Raw genomic sequence first — 13,866 nt, 5'->3', positions numbered from 1 at the left:
TAATTTGTCACTTGTCTCAATCTCTCTGCTCACTCACTTCTAAATGTACTGATTATTTGAATCAAGTATCCAAATGATAGCCTACAGGCCTGTTGCCACAAGATACAAGGAATAAAAACTATTTGTCTCACTTTTATCAGTGAGTAAGTTTTGTTTTTGGGCTTTCTTGATACTCATCTTGATTCCAAAGACAAGGTTTGTCCTTGTGGAAGATGAGCAGTGCTAGATAAACCATCTGTGGAAATTGACTTTCCCTTATCACACATTAAAAAATAACAACTACCATAAAGAGCTCTACTTACAGTGACAAGCGGCCGTGATCGTATAGAGGTTAGTACTCTGCGTTGTGGCCGCAGCAACCCCGGTTCGAATCCGGGTCACGGCACAAGTACACATATGTGTACATTTTATATTTTGGTGCTTAGTGTACGCAGGGCTCTCCTTCAATCTACAGACCTTTACACTTAACAGATCCAGCATATTCTTCTGAATCAAATCCTTTATTGAACTTGACGGGTCAGTCGACCAGCGTTCTCTTCCCTTTTTCAGAAAAATACAGGAGAACATACATTTCCATGCTTTTCTGTGTGGCGCTATCTGTTCCTACCATTTCATGAAAACAAGGGCTAGTGGCGCAATGGATAACGCGTCTGACTACGGATCAGAAGATTCTAGGTTCGACTCCTGGCTAGCTCGGAACAAACTTTAATTTGTCACTTGTCTCAATCTCTCTGCTCACTCACTTCTAAATGTACTGATTATTTGAATCAAGTATCCAAATGATAGCCTACAGGCCTGTTGCCACAAGATACAAGGAATAAAAACTATTTGTCTCACTTTTATCAGTGAGTAAGTTTTGTTTTTGGGCTTTCTTGATACTCATCTTGATTCCAAAGACAAGGTTTGTCCTTGTGGAAGATGAGCAGTGCTAGATAAACCATCTGTGGAAATTGACTTTCCCTTATCACACATTAAAAAATAACAACTACCATAAAGAGCTCTACTTACAGTGACAAGCGGCCGTGATCGTATAGAGGTTAGTACTCTGCGTTGTGGCCGCAGCAACCCCGGTTCGAATCCGGGTCACGGCACAAGTACACATATGTGTACATTTTATATTTTGGTGCTTAGTGTACGCAGGGCTCTCCTTCAATCTACAGACCTTTACACTTAACAGATCCAGCATATTCTTCTGAATCAAATCCTTTATTGAACTTGACGGGTCAGTCGACCAGCGTTCTCTTCCCTTTTTCAGAAAAATACAGGAGAACATACATTTCCATGCTTTTCTGTGTGGCGCTATCTGTTCCTACCATTTCATGAAAACAAGGGCTAGTGGCGCAATGGATAACGCGTCTGACTACGGATCAGAAGATTCTAGGTTCGACTCCTGGCTAGCTCGGAACAAACTTTAATTTGTCACTTGTCTCAATCTCTCTGCTCACTCACTTCTAAATGTACTGATTATTTGAATCAAGTATCCAAATGATAGCCTACAGGCCTGTTGCCACAAGATACAAGGAATAAAAACTATTTCTCTCACTTTTATCAGTGAGTAAGTTTTGTTTTTGGGCTTTCTTGATACTCATCTTGATTCCAAAGACAAGGTTTGTCCTTGTGGAAGATGAGCAGTGCTAGATAAACCATCTGTGGAAATTGACTTTCCCTTATCACACATTAAAAAAGAACTCAAATGGGCAAAATAATAGAATTCAAATTTGCAAGTATACAACTACCAGAAAGAGCTCTACCTACAGTGACAAGCGGCCGTGATCGTATAGAGGTTAGTACTCTGCGTTGTGGCCGCAGCAACCCCGGTTCGAATCCGGGTCACGGCACAAGTACACATATGTGTACATTTTATATTTTGGTGCTTAGTGTACGCAGGGCTCTCCTTCAATCTACAGACCTTTACACTTAACAGATCCAGCATATTCTTCTGAATCAAATCCTTTATTGAACTTGACGGGTCAGTCGACCAGCGTTCTCTTCCCTTTTTCAGAAAAATACAGGAGAACATACGTTTCCATGCTTTTCTGTGTGGTGCTATCTGTTCCTAACATTTCATGAAAACAAGGGCTAGTGGCGCAATGGATAACGCGTCTGACTACGGATCAGAAGATTCTAGGTTCGACTCCTGGCTAGCTCGGCACAAACTTTAATTTGTCACTTGTCTCAATCTCTCTGCTCACTCACTTCTAAATGTGCTGATTATTTGAATCAAGTATCCAAATGATAGCCTACAGGCCTGTTGCCACAAGATACAAGGAATAAAAACTATTTCTCTCACTTTTATCAGTGAGTAAGTTTTGTTTTTGGGCTTTCTTGATACTCATCTTGATTCCAAAGACAAGGTTTGTCCTTGTGGAAGATGAGCAGTGCTAGATAAACCATCTGTGGAAATTGACTTTCCCTTATCACACATTAAAAAAGAACTCAAATGGGCAAAATAATAGAATTCAAATTTGCAAGTATACAACTACCAGAAAGAGCTCTACCTACAGTGACAAGCGGCCGTGATCGTATAGAGGTTAGTACTCTGCGTTGTGGCCGCAGCAACCCCGGTTCGAATCCGGGTCACGGCACAAGTACACATATGTGTACATTTTATATTTTGGTGCTTAGTGTACGCAGGGCTCTCCTTCAATCTACAGACCTTTACACTTAACAGATCCAGCATATTCTTCTGAATGAAATACTTAATTGAACTTGACAGGTCAGTCGACCAGCGTTCTCTTCCCTTTTTCAGAAAATATACAGGAAAACATAAATTTCCATGCTTTTCTGTGTCGGCCTATCTGTTTCCAACATTTCATGAAAACAAGGGCTAGTGGCGCAATGGATAACGCGTCTGACTACGGATCAGAAGATTCTAGGTTCGACTCCTGGCTAGCTCGGCACAAACTTTAATTTGTCACTTGTCTCAATCTCTCTGCTCACTCACTTCTAAATGTACTGATTATTTGAATCAAGTATCCAAATGATAGCCTACAGGCCTGTTGCCACAAGATACAAGGAATAAAAACTATTTGTCTCACTTTTATCAGTGAGTAAGTTTTGTTTTTGGGCTTTCTTGATACTCATCTTGATTCCAAAGACAAGGTTTGTCCTTGTGGAAGATGAGCAGTGCTAGATAAACCATCTGTGGAAATTGACTTTCCCTTATCACACATTAAAAAATAACAACTACCATAAAGAGCTCTACTTACAGTGACAAGCGGCCGTGATCGTATAGAGGTTAGTACTCTGCGTTGTGGCCGCAGCAACCCCGGTTCGAATCCGGGTCACGGCACAAGTACACATATGTGTACATTTTATATTTTGGTGCTTAGTGTACGCAGGGCTCTCCTTCAATCTACAGACCTTTACACTTAACAGATCCAGCATATTCTTCTGAATCAAATCCTTTATTGAACTTGACGGGTCAGTCGACCAGCGTTCTCTTCCCTTTTTCAGAAAAATACAGGAGAACATACATTTCCATGCTTTTCTGTGTGGCGCTATCTGTTCCTACCATTTCATGAAAACAAGGGCTAGTGGCACAATGGATAACGCGTCTGACTACGGATCAGAAGATTCTAGGTTCGACTCCTGGCTAGCTCGGAACAAACTTTAATTTGTCACTTGTCTCAATCTCTCTGCTCACTCACTTCTAAATGTACTGATTATTTGAATCAAGTATCCAAATGATAGCCTAAAGGCCTGTTGCCACAAAACAATTTCTCTCACTTTTATCAGTGAGTGAGTTTTGTTTTTGGGCTTTCTTGATACTCATCTTGATTCCAAAGACAAGGTTTGTCCTTGTGGAAGATGAGCAGTGCTAGATAAACCATCTGTGGAAATTGACTTTCCCTTATCACACATTAAAAAATAACAACTACCATAAAGAGCTCTACTTACAGTGACAAGCGGCCGTGATCGTATAGAGGTTAGTACTCTGCGTTGTGGCCGCAGCAACCCCGGTTCGAATCCGGGTCACGGCACAAGTACACATATGTGTACGTTTTATATTTTGGTGCTTAGTGTACGCAGGGCTCTCCTTCAATCTACAGACCTTTACACTTAACAGATCCAGCATATTCTTCTGAATCAAATCCTTTATTGAACTTGACGGGTCAGTCGACCAGCGTTCTCTTCCCTTTTTCAGAAAAATACAGGAGAACATACATTTCCATGCTTTTCTGTGTGGCGCTATCTGTTCCTACCATTTCATGAAAACAAGGGCTAGTGGCGCAATGGATAACGCGTCTGACTACGGATCAGAAGATTCTAGGTTCGACTCCTGGCTAGCTCGGCACAAACTTTAATTTGTCACTTGTCTCAATCTCTCTGCTCACTCACTTCTAAATGTGCTGATTATTTGAATCAAGTATCCAAATGATAGCCTACAGGCCTGTTGCCACAAGATACAAGGAATAAAAACTATTTGTCTCACTTTTATCAGTGAGTAAGTTTTGTTTTTGGGCTTTCTTGATACTCATCTTGATTCCAAAGACAAGGTTTGTCCTTGTGGAAGATGAGCAGTGCTAGATAAACCATCTGTGGAAATTGACTTTCCCTTATCACACATTAAAAAAGAACTCAAATGGGCAAAATAATAGAATTCAAATTTGCAAGTATACAACTACCAGAAAGAGCTCTACCTACAGTGACAAGCAGCCATGATCGTATAGAGGTTAGTACTCTGCGTTGTGGCCGCAGCAACCCCGGTTCGAATCCGGGTCACGGCACAAGTACACATATGTGTACATTTTATATTTTGGTGCTTAGTGTACGCAGGGCTCTCCTTCAATCTACAGACCTTTACACTTAACAGATCCAGCATATTCTTCTGAATGAAATACTTAATTGAACTTGACAGGTCAGTCGACCAGCGTTCTCTTCCCTTTTTCAGAAAATATACAGGAAAACATACATTTCCATGCTTTTCTGTGTCGGCCTATCTGTTTCCAACATTTCATGAAAACAAGGGCTAGTGGCGCAATGGATAACGCGTCTGACTACGGATCAGAAGATTCTAGGTTCGACTCCTGGCTAGCTCGGCACAAACTTTAATTTGTCACTTGTCTCAATCTCTCTGCTCACTCACTTCTAAATGTACTGATTATTTGAATCAAGTATCCAAATGATAGCCTACAGGCCTGTTGCCACAAGATACAAGGAATAAAAACTATTTGTCTCACTTTTATCAGTGAGTAAGTTTTGTTTTTGGGCTTTCTTGATACTCATCTTGATTCCAAAGACAAGGTTTGTCCTTGTGGAAGATGAGCAGTGCTAGATAAACCATCTGTGGAAATTGACTTTCCCTTATCACACATTAAAAAATAACAACTACCATAAAGAGCTCTACTTACAGTGACAAGCGGCCGTGATCGTATAGAGGTTAGTACTCTGCGTTGTGGCCGCAGCAACCCCGGTTCGAATCCGGGTCACGGCACAAGTACACATATGTGTACATTTTATATTTTGGTGCTTAGTGTACGCAGGGCTCTCCTTCAATCTACAGACCTTTACACTTAACAGATCCAGCATATTCTTCTGAATCAAATCCTTTATTGAACTTGACGGGTCAGTCGACCAGCGTTCTCTTCCCTTTTTCAGAAAAATACAGGAGAACATACATTTCCATGCTTTTCTGTGTGGCGCTATCTGTTCCTACCATTTCATGAAAACAAGGGCTAGTGGCGCAATGGATAACGCGTCTGACTACGGATCAGAAGATTCTAGGTTCGACTCCTGGCTAGCTCGGAACAAACTTTAATTTGTCACTTGTCTCAATCTCTCTGCTCACTCACTTCTAAATGTACTGATTATTTGAATCAAGTATCCAAATGATAGCCTACAGGCCTGTTGCCACAAGATACAAGGAATAAAAACTATTTGTCTCACTTTTATCAGTGAGTAAGTTTTGTTTTTGGGCTTTCTTGATACTCATCTTGATTCCAAAGACAAGGTTTGTCCTTGTGGAAGATGAGCAGTGCTAGATAAACCATCTGTGGAAATTGACTTTCCCTTATCACACATTAAAAAATAACAACTACCATAAAGAGCTCTACTTACAGTGACAAGCGGCCGTGATCGTATAGAGGTTAGTACTCTGCGTTGTGGCCGCAGCAACCCCGGTTCGAATCCGGGTCACGGCACAAGTACACATATGTGTACATTTTATATTTTGGTGCTTAGTGTACGCAGGGCTCTCCTTCAATCTACAGACCTTTACACTTAACAGATCCAGCATATTCTTCTGAATCAAATCCTTTATTGAACTTGACGGGTCAGTCGACCAGCGTTCTCTTCCCTTTTTCAGAAAAATACAGGAGAACATACATTTCCATGCTTTTCTGTGTGGCGCTATCTGTTCCTACCATTTCATGAAAACAAGGGCTAGTGGCGCAATGGATAACGCGTCTGACTACGGATCAGAAGATTCTAGGTTCGACTCCTGGCTAGCTCGGAACAAACTTTAATTTGTCACTTGTCTCAATCTCTCTGCTCACTCACTTCTAAATGTACTGATTATTTGAATCAAGTATCCAAATGATAGCCTACAGGCCTGTTGCCACAAGATACAAGGAATAAAAACTATTTCTCTCACTTTTATCAGTGAGTAAGTTTTGTTTTTGGGCTTTCTTGATACTCATCTTGATTCCAAAGACAAGGTTTGTCCTTGTGGAAGATGAGCAGTGCTAGATAAACCATCTGTGGAAATTGACTTTCCCTTATCACACATTAAAAAAGAACTCAAATGGGCAAAATAATAGAATTCAAATTTGCAAGTATACAACTACCAGAAAGAGCTCTACCTACAGTGACAAGCGGCCGTGATCGTATAGAGGTTAGTACTCTGCGTTGTGGCCGCAGCAACCCCGGTTCGAATCCGGGTCACGGCACAAGTACACATATGTGTACATTTTATATTTTGGTGCTTAGTGTACGCAGGGCTCTCCTTCAATCTACAGACCTTTACACTTAACAGATCCAGCATATTCTTCTGAATCAAATCCTTTATTGAACTTGACGGGTCAGTCGACCAGCGTTCTCTTCCCTTTTTCAGAAAAATACAGGAGAACATACGTTTCCATGCTTTTCTGTGTGGTGCTATCTGTTCCTAACATTTCATGAAAACAAGGGCTAGTGGCGCAATGGATAACGCGTCTGACTACGGATCAGAAGATTCTAGGTTCGACTCCTGGCTAGCTCGGCACAAACTTTAATTTGTCACTTGTCTCAATCTCTCTGCTCACTCACTTCTAAATGTGCTGATTATTTGAATCAAGTATCCAAATGATAGCCTACAGGCCTGTTGCCACAAGATACAAGGAATAAAAACTATTTCTCTCACTTTTATCAGTGAGTAAGTTTTGTTTTTGGGCTTTCTTGATACTCATCTTGATTCCAAAGACAAGGTTTGTCCTTGTGGAAGATGAGCAGTGCTAGATAAACCATCTGTGGAAATTGACTTTCCCTTATCACACATTAAAAAAGAACTCAAATGGGCAAAATAATAGAATTCAAATTTGCAAGTATACAACTACCAGAAAGAGCTCTACCTACAGTGACAAGCGGCCGTGATCGTATAGAGGTTAGTACTCTGCGTTGTGGCCGCAGCAACCCCGGTTCGAATCCGGGTCACGGCACAAGTACACATATGTGTACATTTTATATTTTGGTGCTTAGTGTACGCAGGGCTCTCCTTCAATCTACAGACCTTTACACTTAACAGATCCAGCATATTCTTCTGAATGAAATACTTAATTGAACTTGACAGGTCAGTCGACCAGCGTTCTCTTCCCTTTTTCAGAAAATATACAGGAAAACATAAATTTCCATGCTTTTCTGTGTCGGCCTATCTGTTTCCAACATTTCATGAAAACAAGGGCTAGTGGCGCAATGGATAACGCGTCTGACTACGGATCAGAAGATTCTAGGTTCGACTCCTGGCTAGCTCGGCACAAACTTTAATTTGTCACTTGTCTCAATCTCTCTGCTCACTCACTTCTAAATGTACTGATTATTTGAATCAAGTATCCAAATGATAGCCTACAGGCCTGTTGCCACAAGATACAAGGAATAAAAACTATTTGTCTCACTTTTATCAGTGAGTAAGTTTTGTTTTTGGGCTTTCTTGATACTCATCTTGATTCCAAAGACAAGGTTTGTCCTTGTGGAAGATGAGCAGTGCTAGATAAACCATCTGTGGAAATTGACTTTCCCTTATCACACATTAAAAAATAACAACTACCATAAAGAGCTCTACTTACAGTGACAAGCGGCCGTGATCGTATAGAGGTTAGTACTCTGCGTTGTGGCCGCAGCAACCCCGGTTCGAATCCGGGTCACGGCACAAGTACACATATGTGTACATTTTATATTTTGGTGCTTAGTGTACGCAGGGCTCTCCTTCAATCTACAGACCTTTACACTTAACAGATCCAGCATATTCTTCTGAATCAAATCCTTTATTGAACTTGACGGGTCAGTCGACCAGCGTTCTCTTCCCTTTTTCAGAAAAATACAGGAGAACATACATTTCCATGCTTTTCTGTGTGGCGCTATCTGTTCCTACCATTTCATGAAAACAAGGGCTAGTGGCACAATGGATAACGCGTCTGACTACGGATCAGAAGATTCTAGGTTCGACTCCTGGCTAGCTCGGAACAAACTTTAATTTGTCACTTGTCTCAATCTCTCTGCTCACTCACTTCTAAATGTACTGATTATTTGAATCAAGTATCCAAATGATAGCCTAAAGGCCTGTTGCCACAAAACAATTTCTCTCACTTTTATCAGTGAGTGAGTTTTGTTTTTGGGCTTTCTTGATACTCATCTTGATTCCAAAGACAAGGTTTGTCCTTGTGGAAGATGAGCAGTGCTAGATAAACCATCTGTGGAAATTGACTTTCCCTTATCACACATTAAAGAAAATGAAACTGTTGACAAAGATTCGACTCCTGGCAAGCTTGGAGTAGACTTTAAGGTTGTTACTTGTGCAAAACCTTGTCTCTGCTTACTTACTTTTAAAACATACCATTTATGTGACAGTTATCACGAAATCAATGTTTCTCTTTGCCTATCTTGCTACTCATCTTAATAACTCAGACAAACTTTGTCTTTGAGGCTAATGGTCAATCATCATATGCTTGAAACCAACTGAACCTTTTCCTTTGATAGCAGGCGAAGGTTGTTGTAAGAGTGTGTGTGTGTCTTAGTACCTGCAGCAGTGTCATGCTGTCATCAGTGTTGGTACTGTGTCCTTTCAACTCTGCAGCTTCGACCATCAACAGGGCTTGATTTTCAGTGTCTCCCCATAGAGCACATTCATTAATACCCTCCTGTAACACCCGAGCTGCCTCCTCATTCATGTTCTTACCTAAAAATGACAGCGCCCCACAAGCACACACACGTTCACATGCACACATAAAAAGCATACAAACACACAGGTGAATAATACATTGTTTTGTAAAATAATGTTTGACCAGAATGTAATGACCAGACCTGTAGAAATGGCCGCAGTGCCACAGCGGTGTGCAATGAGGCTGTAGAATAGAGCCAGGCGGCAACGCAGCCACAGAGAAACTCCTATTTTCTCACTAGCTTGTATTGTTCTTGGACAGTCTCCATGCAGGGTATTTGACACACCGCAATCTTTAGTACCCTGTAGACAGGAGAATAACAGACATTTTAAAACACAAAAATCATGTGCACTTGTTGAAAAAACTAACTCAGAAGTACATCTTTTACATTATGTTGATGTCGTCAGTAGTTTAATTTCAGGTGGGTCTGATGGTTGTAATGTTAAACTTGTTACCTGTTGACTTCCAGTTCTTGGATGTGGGAGCTCAGACACTGATTTTGTAGAGCCAAATATGCATCTTCCCGTGATTCCAGGAGACGTCTGCAGCAATGTCAAGGATGAGACTGCCATCTGAGAACTGGAGGAAGATATTAAAATGATTAAGATAGTCAGGAAATACAAACACACGCAAAGTTTACATACACAAGTTCAATGTACCTTAGTGCAACATGTCCTTGCTGCAGGTAGTGGTTGGCCTTTAGAAGATTAGTCTCTATTGTCAGTTCCAGGTTCTCTGTTTCACTACAGCACTGTGATGTGAGCTGCTGTGATATGGAGTGCAACAAGGAGGATACTCCCTCTAACAAAAGGAACTAGAACAGATGAGATTATATAAATGCAAAAGTTACACAAATGGGTGGGAGTCAATATTAAAACAGTTTATGCAGAAATTTGAAGTGGCCAACATCTACTGTAAAAGTCTAATGAAAATCACCACCTTAATTCTTCCTGGAGTGAGCGTCTTCTCTGTATGAAGATCCAGCACTTTAGTCTCTTCTGTCTTCGGACGGTGGTTCTCAGCATCGGGTGTCTTCTGTTCACAGCATTTTGAGTTTATTGAACAACTTGCTCTACTGGCACAAGCTTCGCTTACAGCAGTATCTGAAAGAAATTCCCAATATGTTTCAAATTTGGATCCACGGTGAATCCTTGAGAATGAAATCCAATTGTTTGTATTTTAAGTGAATGTGAGTACTTTAGTTCACAACTACAGCAAAATATGAAAATGATGAATATGATGCAGTAGTTAGTCAGGTCAGTGTACATGCAGATTTTGCATTTTGTCCTATGACACTAAAGTTAATTGAAAATGACCGACTGAATAAACAAACAGCAAGACACATTTCTGTATCTTTTAAGCATATCAAGGCATGTTTATCTCAATAAGACATAGATCTTTCTTACAGACCTGAGACAGAGGGGCCTGGTATGGTGTTACTGAGTGCCAGAACTAGTTGAACTCGAGCCAGGTTGAATCGCAGGCATAATGTGGATCCATACAATTTTCGGACCACTGGCGCAAAGTCGCAGTTCATAAGTTCTTCCAAAGCCTAACCACAAAGTACATTCATAAAATCAACATAGTAAGCGGGTTTAGAAAGCATCCTTTGTGGAAAAAATGTCTTCATTTATGCCACAGACACAGAGATAACTCCAAATTAGAATACAAACAAAATATTTTCTTCAGACATCTGATATAGACCTTACCTCAGCATTGTCTATGACAGGCTTGTTGTTGTAGAATGTGTTCACAGGCTGCACAATAATCACAATGTTAATTAACTACACAGAATATGACAGGTTTATACAAAGAAAAATTGAATTACTGTGCAGAAGTAGCACAAGAACATATATCGCTCTAAAGTACAATTTATCTCCCACAAATGTTTAAGTTAAGCCCAAAGCAGCATGTACAAGTACTTTTCTGAAAGAGTTGCATTCATTGCATAGACAAGACACATTTTTCACTAAAGGTATGCAGAGGTGCAAACAACAGTGAGATGCAACACCTCTGAATTCCAGGTAGCAAAGGCTACGAGGGAAAAAGAGGGATCATGTTTGTGTGCTCCTAAGTGTGACTCATACTTGGTGATCATCTTCGGTAATGTAGTGTCCATAAGGCAGAGGGATGCTTATTCCTTGTGTGAGCTGTACTGCCTCCTTTACAGCTTCAGTGTAAAGACACAGTTCAGTTAGGGCATGTATCTGCAGAAGACACCAACCCAAATAAAAAAAACTCAGTTAGGACCATAAGAAGAAAAGCATTAACATGTGCGTATAGAAGACAACACAAAAAGTCTTACCTTAAGTATTTTGCTCTCAACAAAACGTTGGACATCTCTGCAAACTGTCCCCACAAAATGTAGGTAAAGTGCTAGCATGGGCAATAGCTGAAATTAAAAACATAATTCAACACTAAGTCAATTATGTATCTCGAGTATTTCAGTTCAAAATGAGGACACACAGTGTTTATGTGCATACCGTGATGCAGTAGCCTGTGGTGAAAAGCCAGTGGCAGATAAAGTTAAGGCTGGTTACAGTGGTAGCAAGGTGAACTCTGTGAGGTTCAGAGAAAAGGTCAACTCCAGGGAGCAGTTCATCTCCGATGCTGTGGGAGGCGTACAGGAGGTCATCTTGGGGTTGAGCCAGGCAGCAGCACAGCACACACTAAGGAAGCATCAAACACAGTTATTAAAACAAAAACAACTCCTGTTATCTTTCCTTACAGGAAAAATTAGCAATTCTAATAAACTTTTTTGGCACATTGAGTGAATATCTCCTCACATTCACTAGCAAAGTTACGTGCTTGTGCATAGGACTGGGGGGGATGGGGGGAAGGGGGAAGAGCATGGAAGTCATTAATATGAATGCAGAGGTTGCTCTGTTTCTGCTTAACAGATATTTTACATGATATATTGAAACAGGACAGTTGTGAGTATCGTTGTTTGGTGCTGATTTCTGGCCAACATATTCCTCTGTGCATCTTATCTTCACAGTAGTAACTGTAGCTACAGGTTGTTAGACCCAAACCTATGCTGCCTTTTTGTTTGCTCTATAAAATGTTTTTTGTCCGTACAACGATGGGATGTTTGTAAAGAGCCAGATCAATATCACCCTCAAGTATTACCTTGAAGAGGTGAGCAGAAAGAAGACAGCACTTGGTTCGCTGGTGGATATCAGAAGTCAAGATATGCCTGTGGATCAAAGCACATCCCTCAGAAGCAAGTTCATTTAAAAGGCATGTTACCATGTACAAAAAAGCATATCAAATCAAAAAAATATGAATTGACTGAGACCTACTGTGCAATCTTAGCAGTGAGCGCAGCAGCCTGTAGACATCCCCAGATGCCAGCCTGTTTTAGGGTTTCTTGCAGGGAGCAACCCCCAAATGACACACCATCCCATTTCTCTACTGCCCCTGAGCTCTGTAAAGCACAGTCTACAGCTTTACTCCAGGACGAGTGTGCTGCCCTGGAGATGGAACAAAAACAGGAATAATTTATTATAGGAATGTATGAGAAACTTAAAATGTTTGCTGTATAGTTGAAGGAGAATGCATACAATAAAAGGCACACATACATACTCTGGGGATAAAAATGATTTCTAACCGTATGTTTCCGTTGTAGAAATGTAGGTTTCCCATTTCATGCAGCGCCTGAATTCTGAGGGAGTCTTGACTGTTGGCCTGGAGACACTCTGAAGAAAAGTTGGATGGGATGGAAAGAAAAGTAAGACCTTTATGACCCTGATAGACCGACACATATTCATCCAGATATTCCATATTATTATCTGATCATTAAGTCTGCTGGTACTCTACTCTATAACACACTGATTACCCACCTTTTGACAAAAGGTGTACCCAGGTGTTGTTCATACAACAATTAACATGTGTCTTGGGTGATCAGATGGCAAGTGGACAGCTCTAACAACGTCAGTTTTCACCTAGCATTAAAATTCGCCTTAACATTAGTCTCAAGTGACCACCTATCATGCTACATCATTGCTTTTTGCAAAGACCAAAGGCAATGTTGTATTTAGCCAATCTGAGATAACAGATGGGTCTATTCTCGTCAGCTGAGTAGGTGGTCTTTCATTGCGGCCCAGGACACATTTGTGTTCACACAGCCAGAAACATTTGGCCACATGTGGCCCAGACCACCTCTGAATAGGCTCAGAGTGATTGGATCACCAATACAACCTCAGTGGCTCAATCCATCTTTGGTACATTCACATTTATACTTGGACAAAGACAGAAGTTAATGAAAGGTCTGAGCTGGGCCTTACTAATGGAATAGGAGTATGCAGCAATGACAGTTGGCAAGTGGTCAGCGCTGATTGGGAGGCTGTAGAGAGCATCTGGATTACTGTATTCCTCCTTTGTCAAGTCACAGGGTTGGATGTTTGGAGTGGGCATGACATTGGGACTGAAATCCACCTGGTTTTCAGAATGACCGTGCCGCAGCTGTGCTGCAAAGCCTGGGAAGAAATGATGAGTTAGTAAGAAACAGATG

General features: G+C 40.9%; 1 protein-coding gene and 23 non-coding genes across 24 annotated transcripts in view; 23 read left to right on the top strand and 1 right to left on the bottom strand.

The window, feature by feature from the left end:
- Positions 1–13,866, bottom strand: part of cfap54 (cilia and flagella associated protein 54) — a 54,172-nt gene that overhangs the window by 25,801 nt on the left and 14,505 nt on the right. The window contains exons 41-54 of the mRNA XM_020085468.2: positions 13,640–13,831; positions 12,964–13,051; positions 12,656–12,826; positions 12,483–12,549; positions 11,837–12,022; positions 11,659–11,745; positions 11,441–11,560; positions 11,063–11,110; positions 10,764–10,905; positions 10,293–10,456; positions 10,013–10,167; positions 9,809–9,932; positions 9,496–9,655; positions 9,213–9,370 (exon numbers count right to left, since the gene is read on the bottom strand). Of these exons, the coding sequence (XP_019941027.1) occupies positions 9,213–9,370; positions 9,496–9,655; positions 9,809–9,932; positions 10,013–10,167; positions 10,293–10,456; positions 10,764–10,905; positions 11,063–11,110; positions 11,441–11,560; positions 11,659–11,745; positions 11,837–12,022; positions 12,483–12,549; positions 12,656–12,826; positions 12,964–13,051; positions 13,640–13,831 (1,862 nt within the window). The remainder of the gene's footprint in view (positions 1–9,212; positions 9,371–9,495; positions 9,656–9,808; positions 9,933–10,012; positions 10,168–10,292; positions 10,457–10,763; positions 10,906–11,062; positions 11,111–11,440; positions 11,561–11,658; positions 11,746–11,836; positions 12,023–12,482; positions 12,550–12,655; positions 12,827–12,963; positions 13,052–13,639; positions 13,832–13,866) is intronic.
- On the top strand, positions 314–385 carry trnah-gug (transfer RNA histidin (anticodon GUG)). The gene has a single exon. It is a non-coding gene; the product is annotated as a tRNA-His (tRNA).
- On the top strand, positions 624–696 carry trnar-acg (transfer RNA arginine (anticodon ACG)). Its single transcript has one exon. It is a non-coding gene; the product is annotated as a tRNA-Arg (tRNA).
- trnah-gug (transfer RNA histidin (anticodon GUG)) lies at positions 1,020–1,091 on the top strand. Its single transcript has one exon. It is a non-coding gene; the product is annotated as a tRNA-His (tRNA).
- On the top strand, positions 1,330–1,402 carry trnar-acg (transfer RNA arginine (anticodon ACG)). Its single transcript has one exon. It is a non-coding gene; the product is annotated as a tRNA-Arg (tRNA).
- On the top strand, positions 1,767–1,838 carry trnah-gug (transfer RNA histidin (anticodon GUG)). The gene has a single exon. It is a non-coding gene; the product is annotated as a tRNA-His (tRNA).
- On the top strand, positions 2,077–2,149 carry trnar-acg (transfer RNA arginine (anticodon ACG)). Its single transcript has one exon. It is a non-coding gene; the product is annotated as a tRNA-Arg (tRNA).
- trnah-gug (transfer RNA histidin (anticodon GUG)) lies at positions 2,514–2,585 on the top strand. Its single transcript has one exon. It is a non-coding gene; the product is annotated as a tRNA-His (tRNA).
- trnar-acg (transfer RNA arginine (anticodon ACG)) lies at positions 2,825–2,897 on the top strand. The gene has a single exon. It is a non-coding gene; the product is annotated as a tRNA-Arg (tRNA).
- On the top strand, positions 3,221–3,292 carry trnah-gug (transfer RNA histidin (anticodon GUG)). Its single transcript has one exon. It is a non-coding gene; the product is annotated as a tRNA-His (tRNA).
- Positions 3,531–3,603, top strand: trnar-acg (transfer RNA arginine (anticodon ACG)). The gene has a single exon. It is a non-coding gene; the product is annotated as a tRNA-Arg (tRNA).
- On the top strand, positions 3,912–3,983 carry trnah-gug (transfer RNA histidin (anticodon GUG)). Its single transcript has one exon. It is a non-coding gene; the product is annotated as a tRNA-His (tRNA).
- Positions 4,222–4,294, top strand: trnar-acg (transfer RNA arginine (anticodon ACG)). The gene has a single exon. It is a non-coding gene; the product is annotated as a tRNA-Arg (tRNA).
- On the top strand, positions 4,970–5,042 carry trnar-acg (transfer RNA arginine (anticodon ACG)). The gene has a single exon. It is a non-coding gene; the product is annotated as a tRNA-Arg (tRNA).
- trnah-gug (transfer RNA histidin (anticodon GUG)) lies at positions 5,366–5,437 on the top strand. Its single transcript has one exon. It is a non-coding gene; the product is annotated as a tRNA-His (tRNA).
- Positions 5,676–5,748, top strand: trnar-acg (transfer RNA arginine (anticodon ACG)). Its single transcript has one exon. It is a non-coding gene; the product is annotated as a tRNA-Arg (tRNA).
- trnah-gug (transfer RNA histidin (anticodon GUG)) lies at positions 6,072–6,143 on the top strand. Its single transcript has one exon. It is a non-coding gene; the product is annotated as a tRNA-His (tRNA).
- On the top strand, positions 6,382–6,454 carry trnar-acg (transfer RNA arginine (anticodon ACG)). The gene has a single exon. It is a non-coding gene; the product is annotated as a tRNA-Arg (tRNA).
- Positions 6,819–6,890, top strand: trnah-gug (transfer RNA histidin (anticodon GUG)). Its single transcript has one exon. It is a non-coding gene; the product is annotated as a tRNA-His (tRNA).
- Positions 7,129–7,201, top strand: trnar-acg (transfer RNA arginine (anticodon ACG)). Its single transcript has one exon. It is a non-coding gene; the product is annotated as a tRNA-Arg (tRNA).
- On the top strand, positions 7,566–7,637 carry trnah-gug (transfer RNA histidin (anticodon GUG)). Its single transcript has one exon. It is a non-coding gene; the product is annotated as a tRNA-His (tRNA).
- trnar-acg (transfer RNA arginine (anticodon ACG)) lies at positions 7,877–7,949 on the top strand. Its single transcript has one exon. It is a non-coding gene; the product is annotated as a tRNA-Arg (tRNA).
- trnah-gug (transfer RNA histidin (anticodon GUG)) lies at positions 8,273–8,344 on the top strand. Its single transcript has one exon. It is a non-coding gene; the product is annotated as a tRNA-His (tRNA).
- trnar-acg (transfer RNA arginine (anticodon ACG)) lies at positions 8,583–8,655 on the top strand. The gene has a single exon. It is a non-coding gene; the product is annotated as a tRNA-Arg (tRNA).

Source organism: Paralichthys olivaceus, chromosome 15 (assembly GCF_024713975.1).
Source record: "Paralichthys olivaceus isolate ysfri-2021 chromosome 15, ASM2471397v2, whole genome shotgun sequence".
Classification (NCBI taxonomy): domain Eukaryota; kingdom Metazoa; phylum Chordata; class Actinopteri; order Pleuronectiformes; family Paralichthyidae; genus Paralichthys; species Paralichthys olivaceus.
Note: the sequence above shows the minus strand (reverse complement) of the source record. Positions and strands in the feature narration are given on the sequence as shown.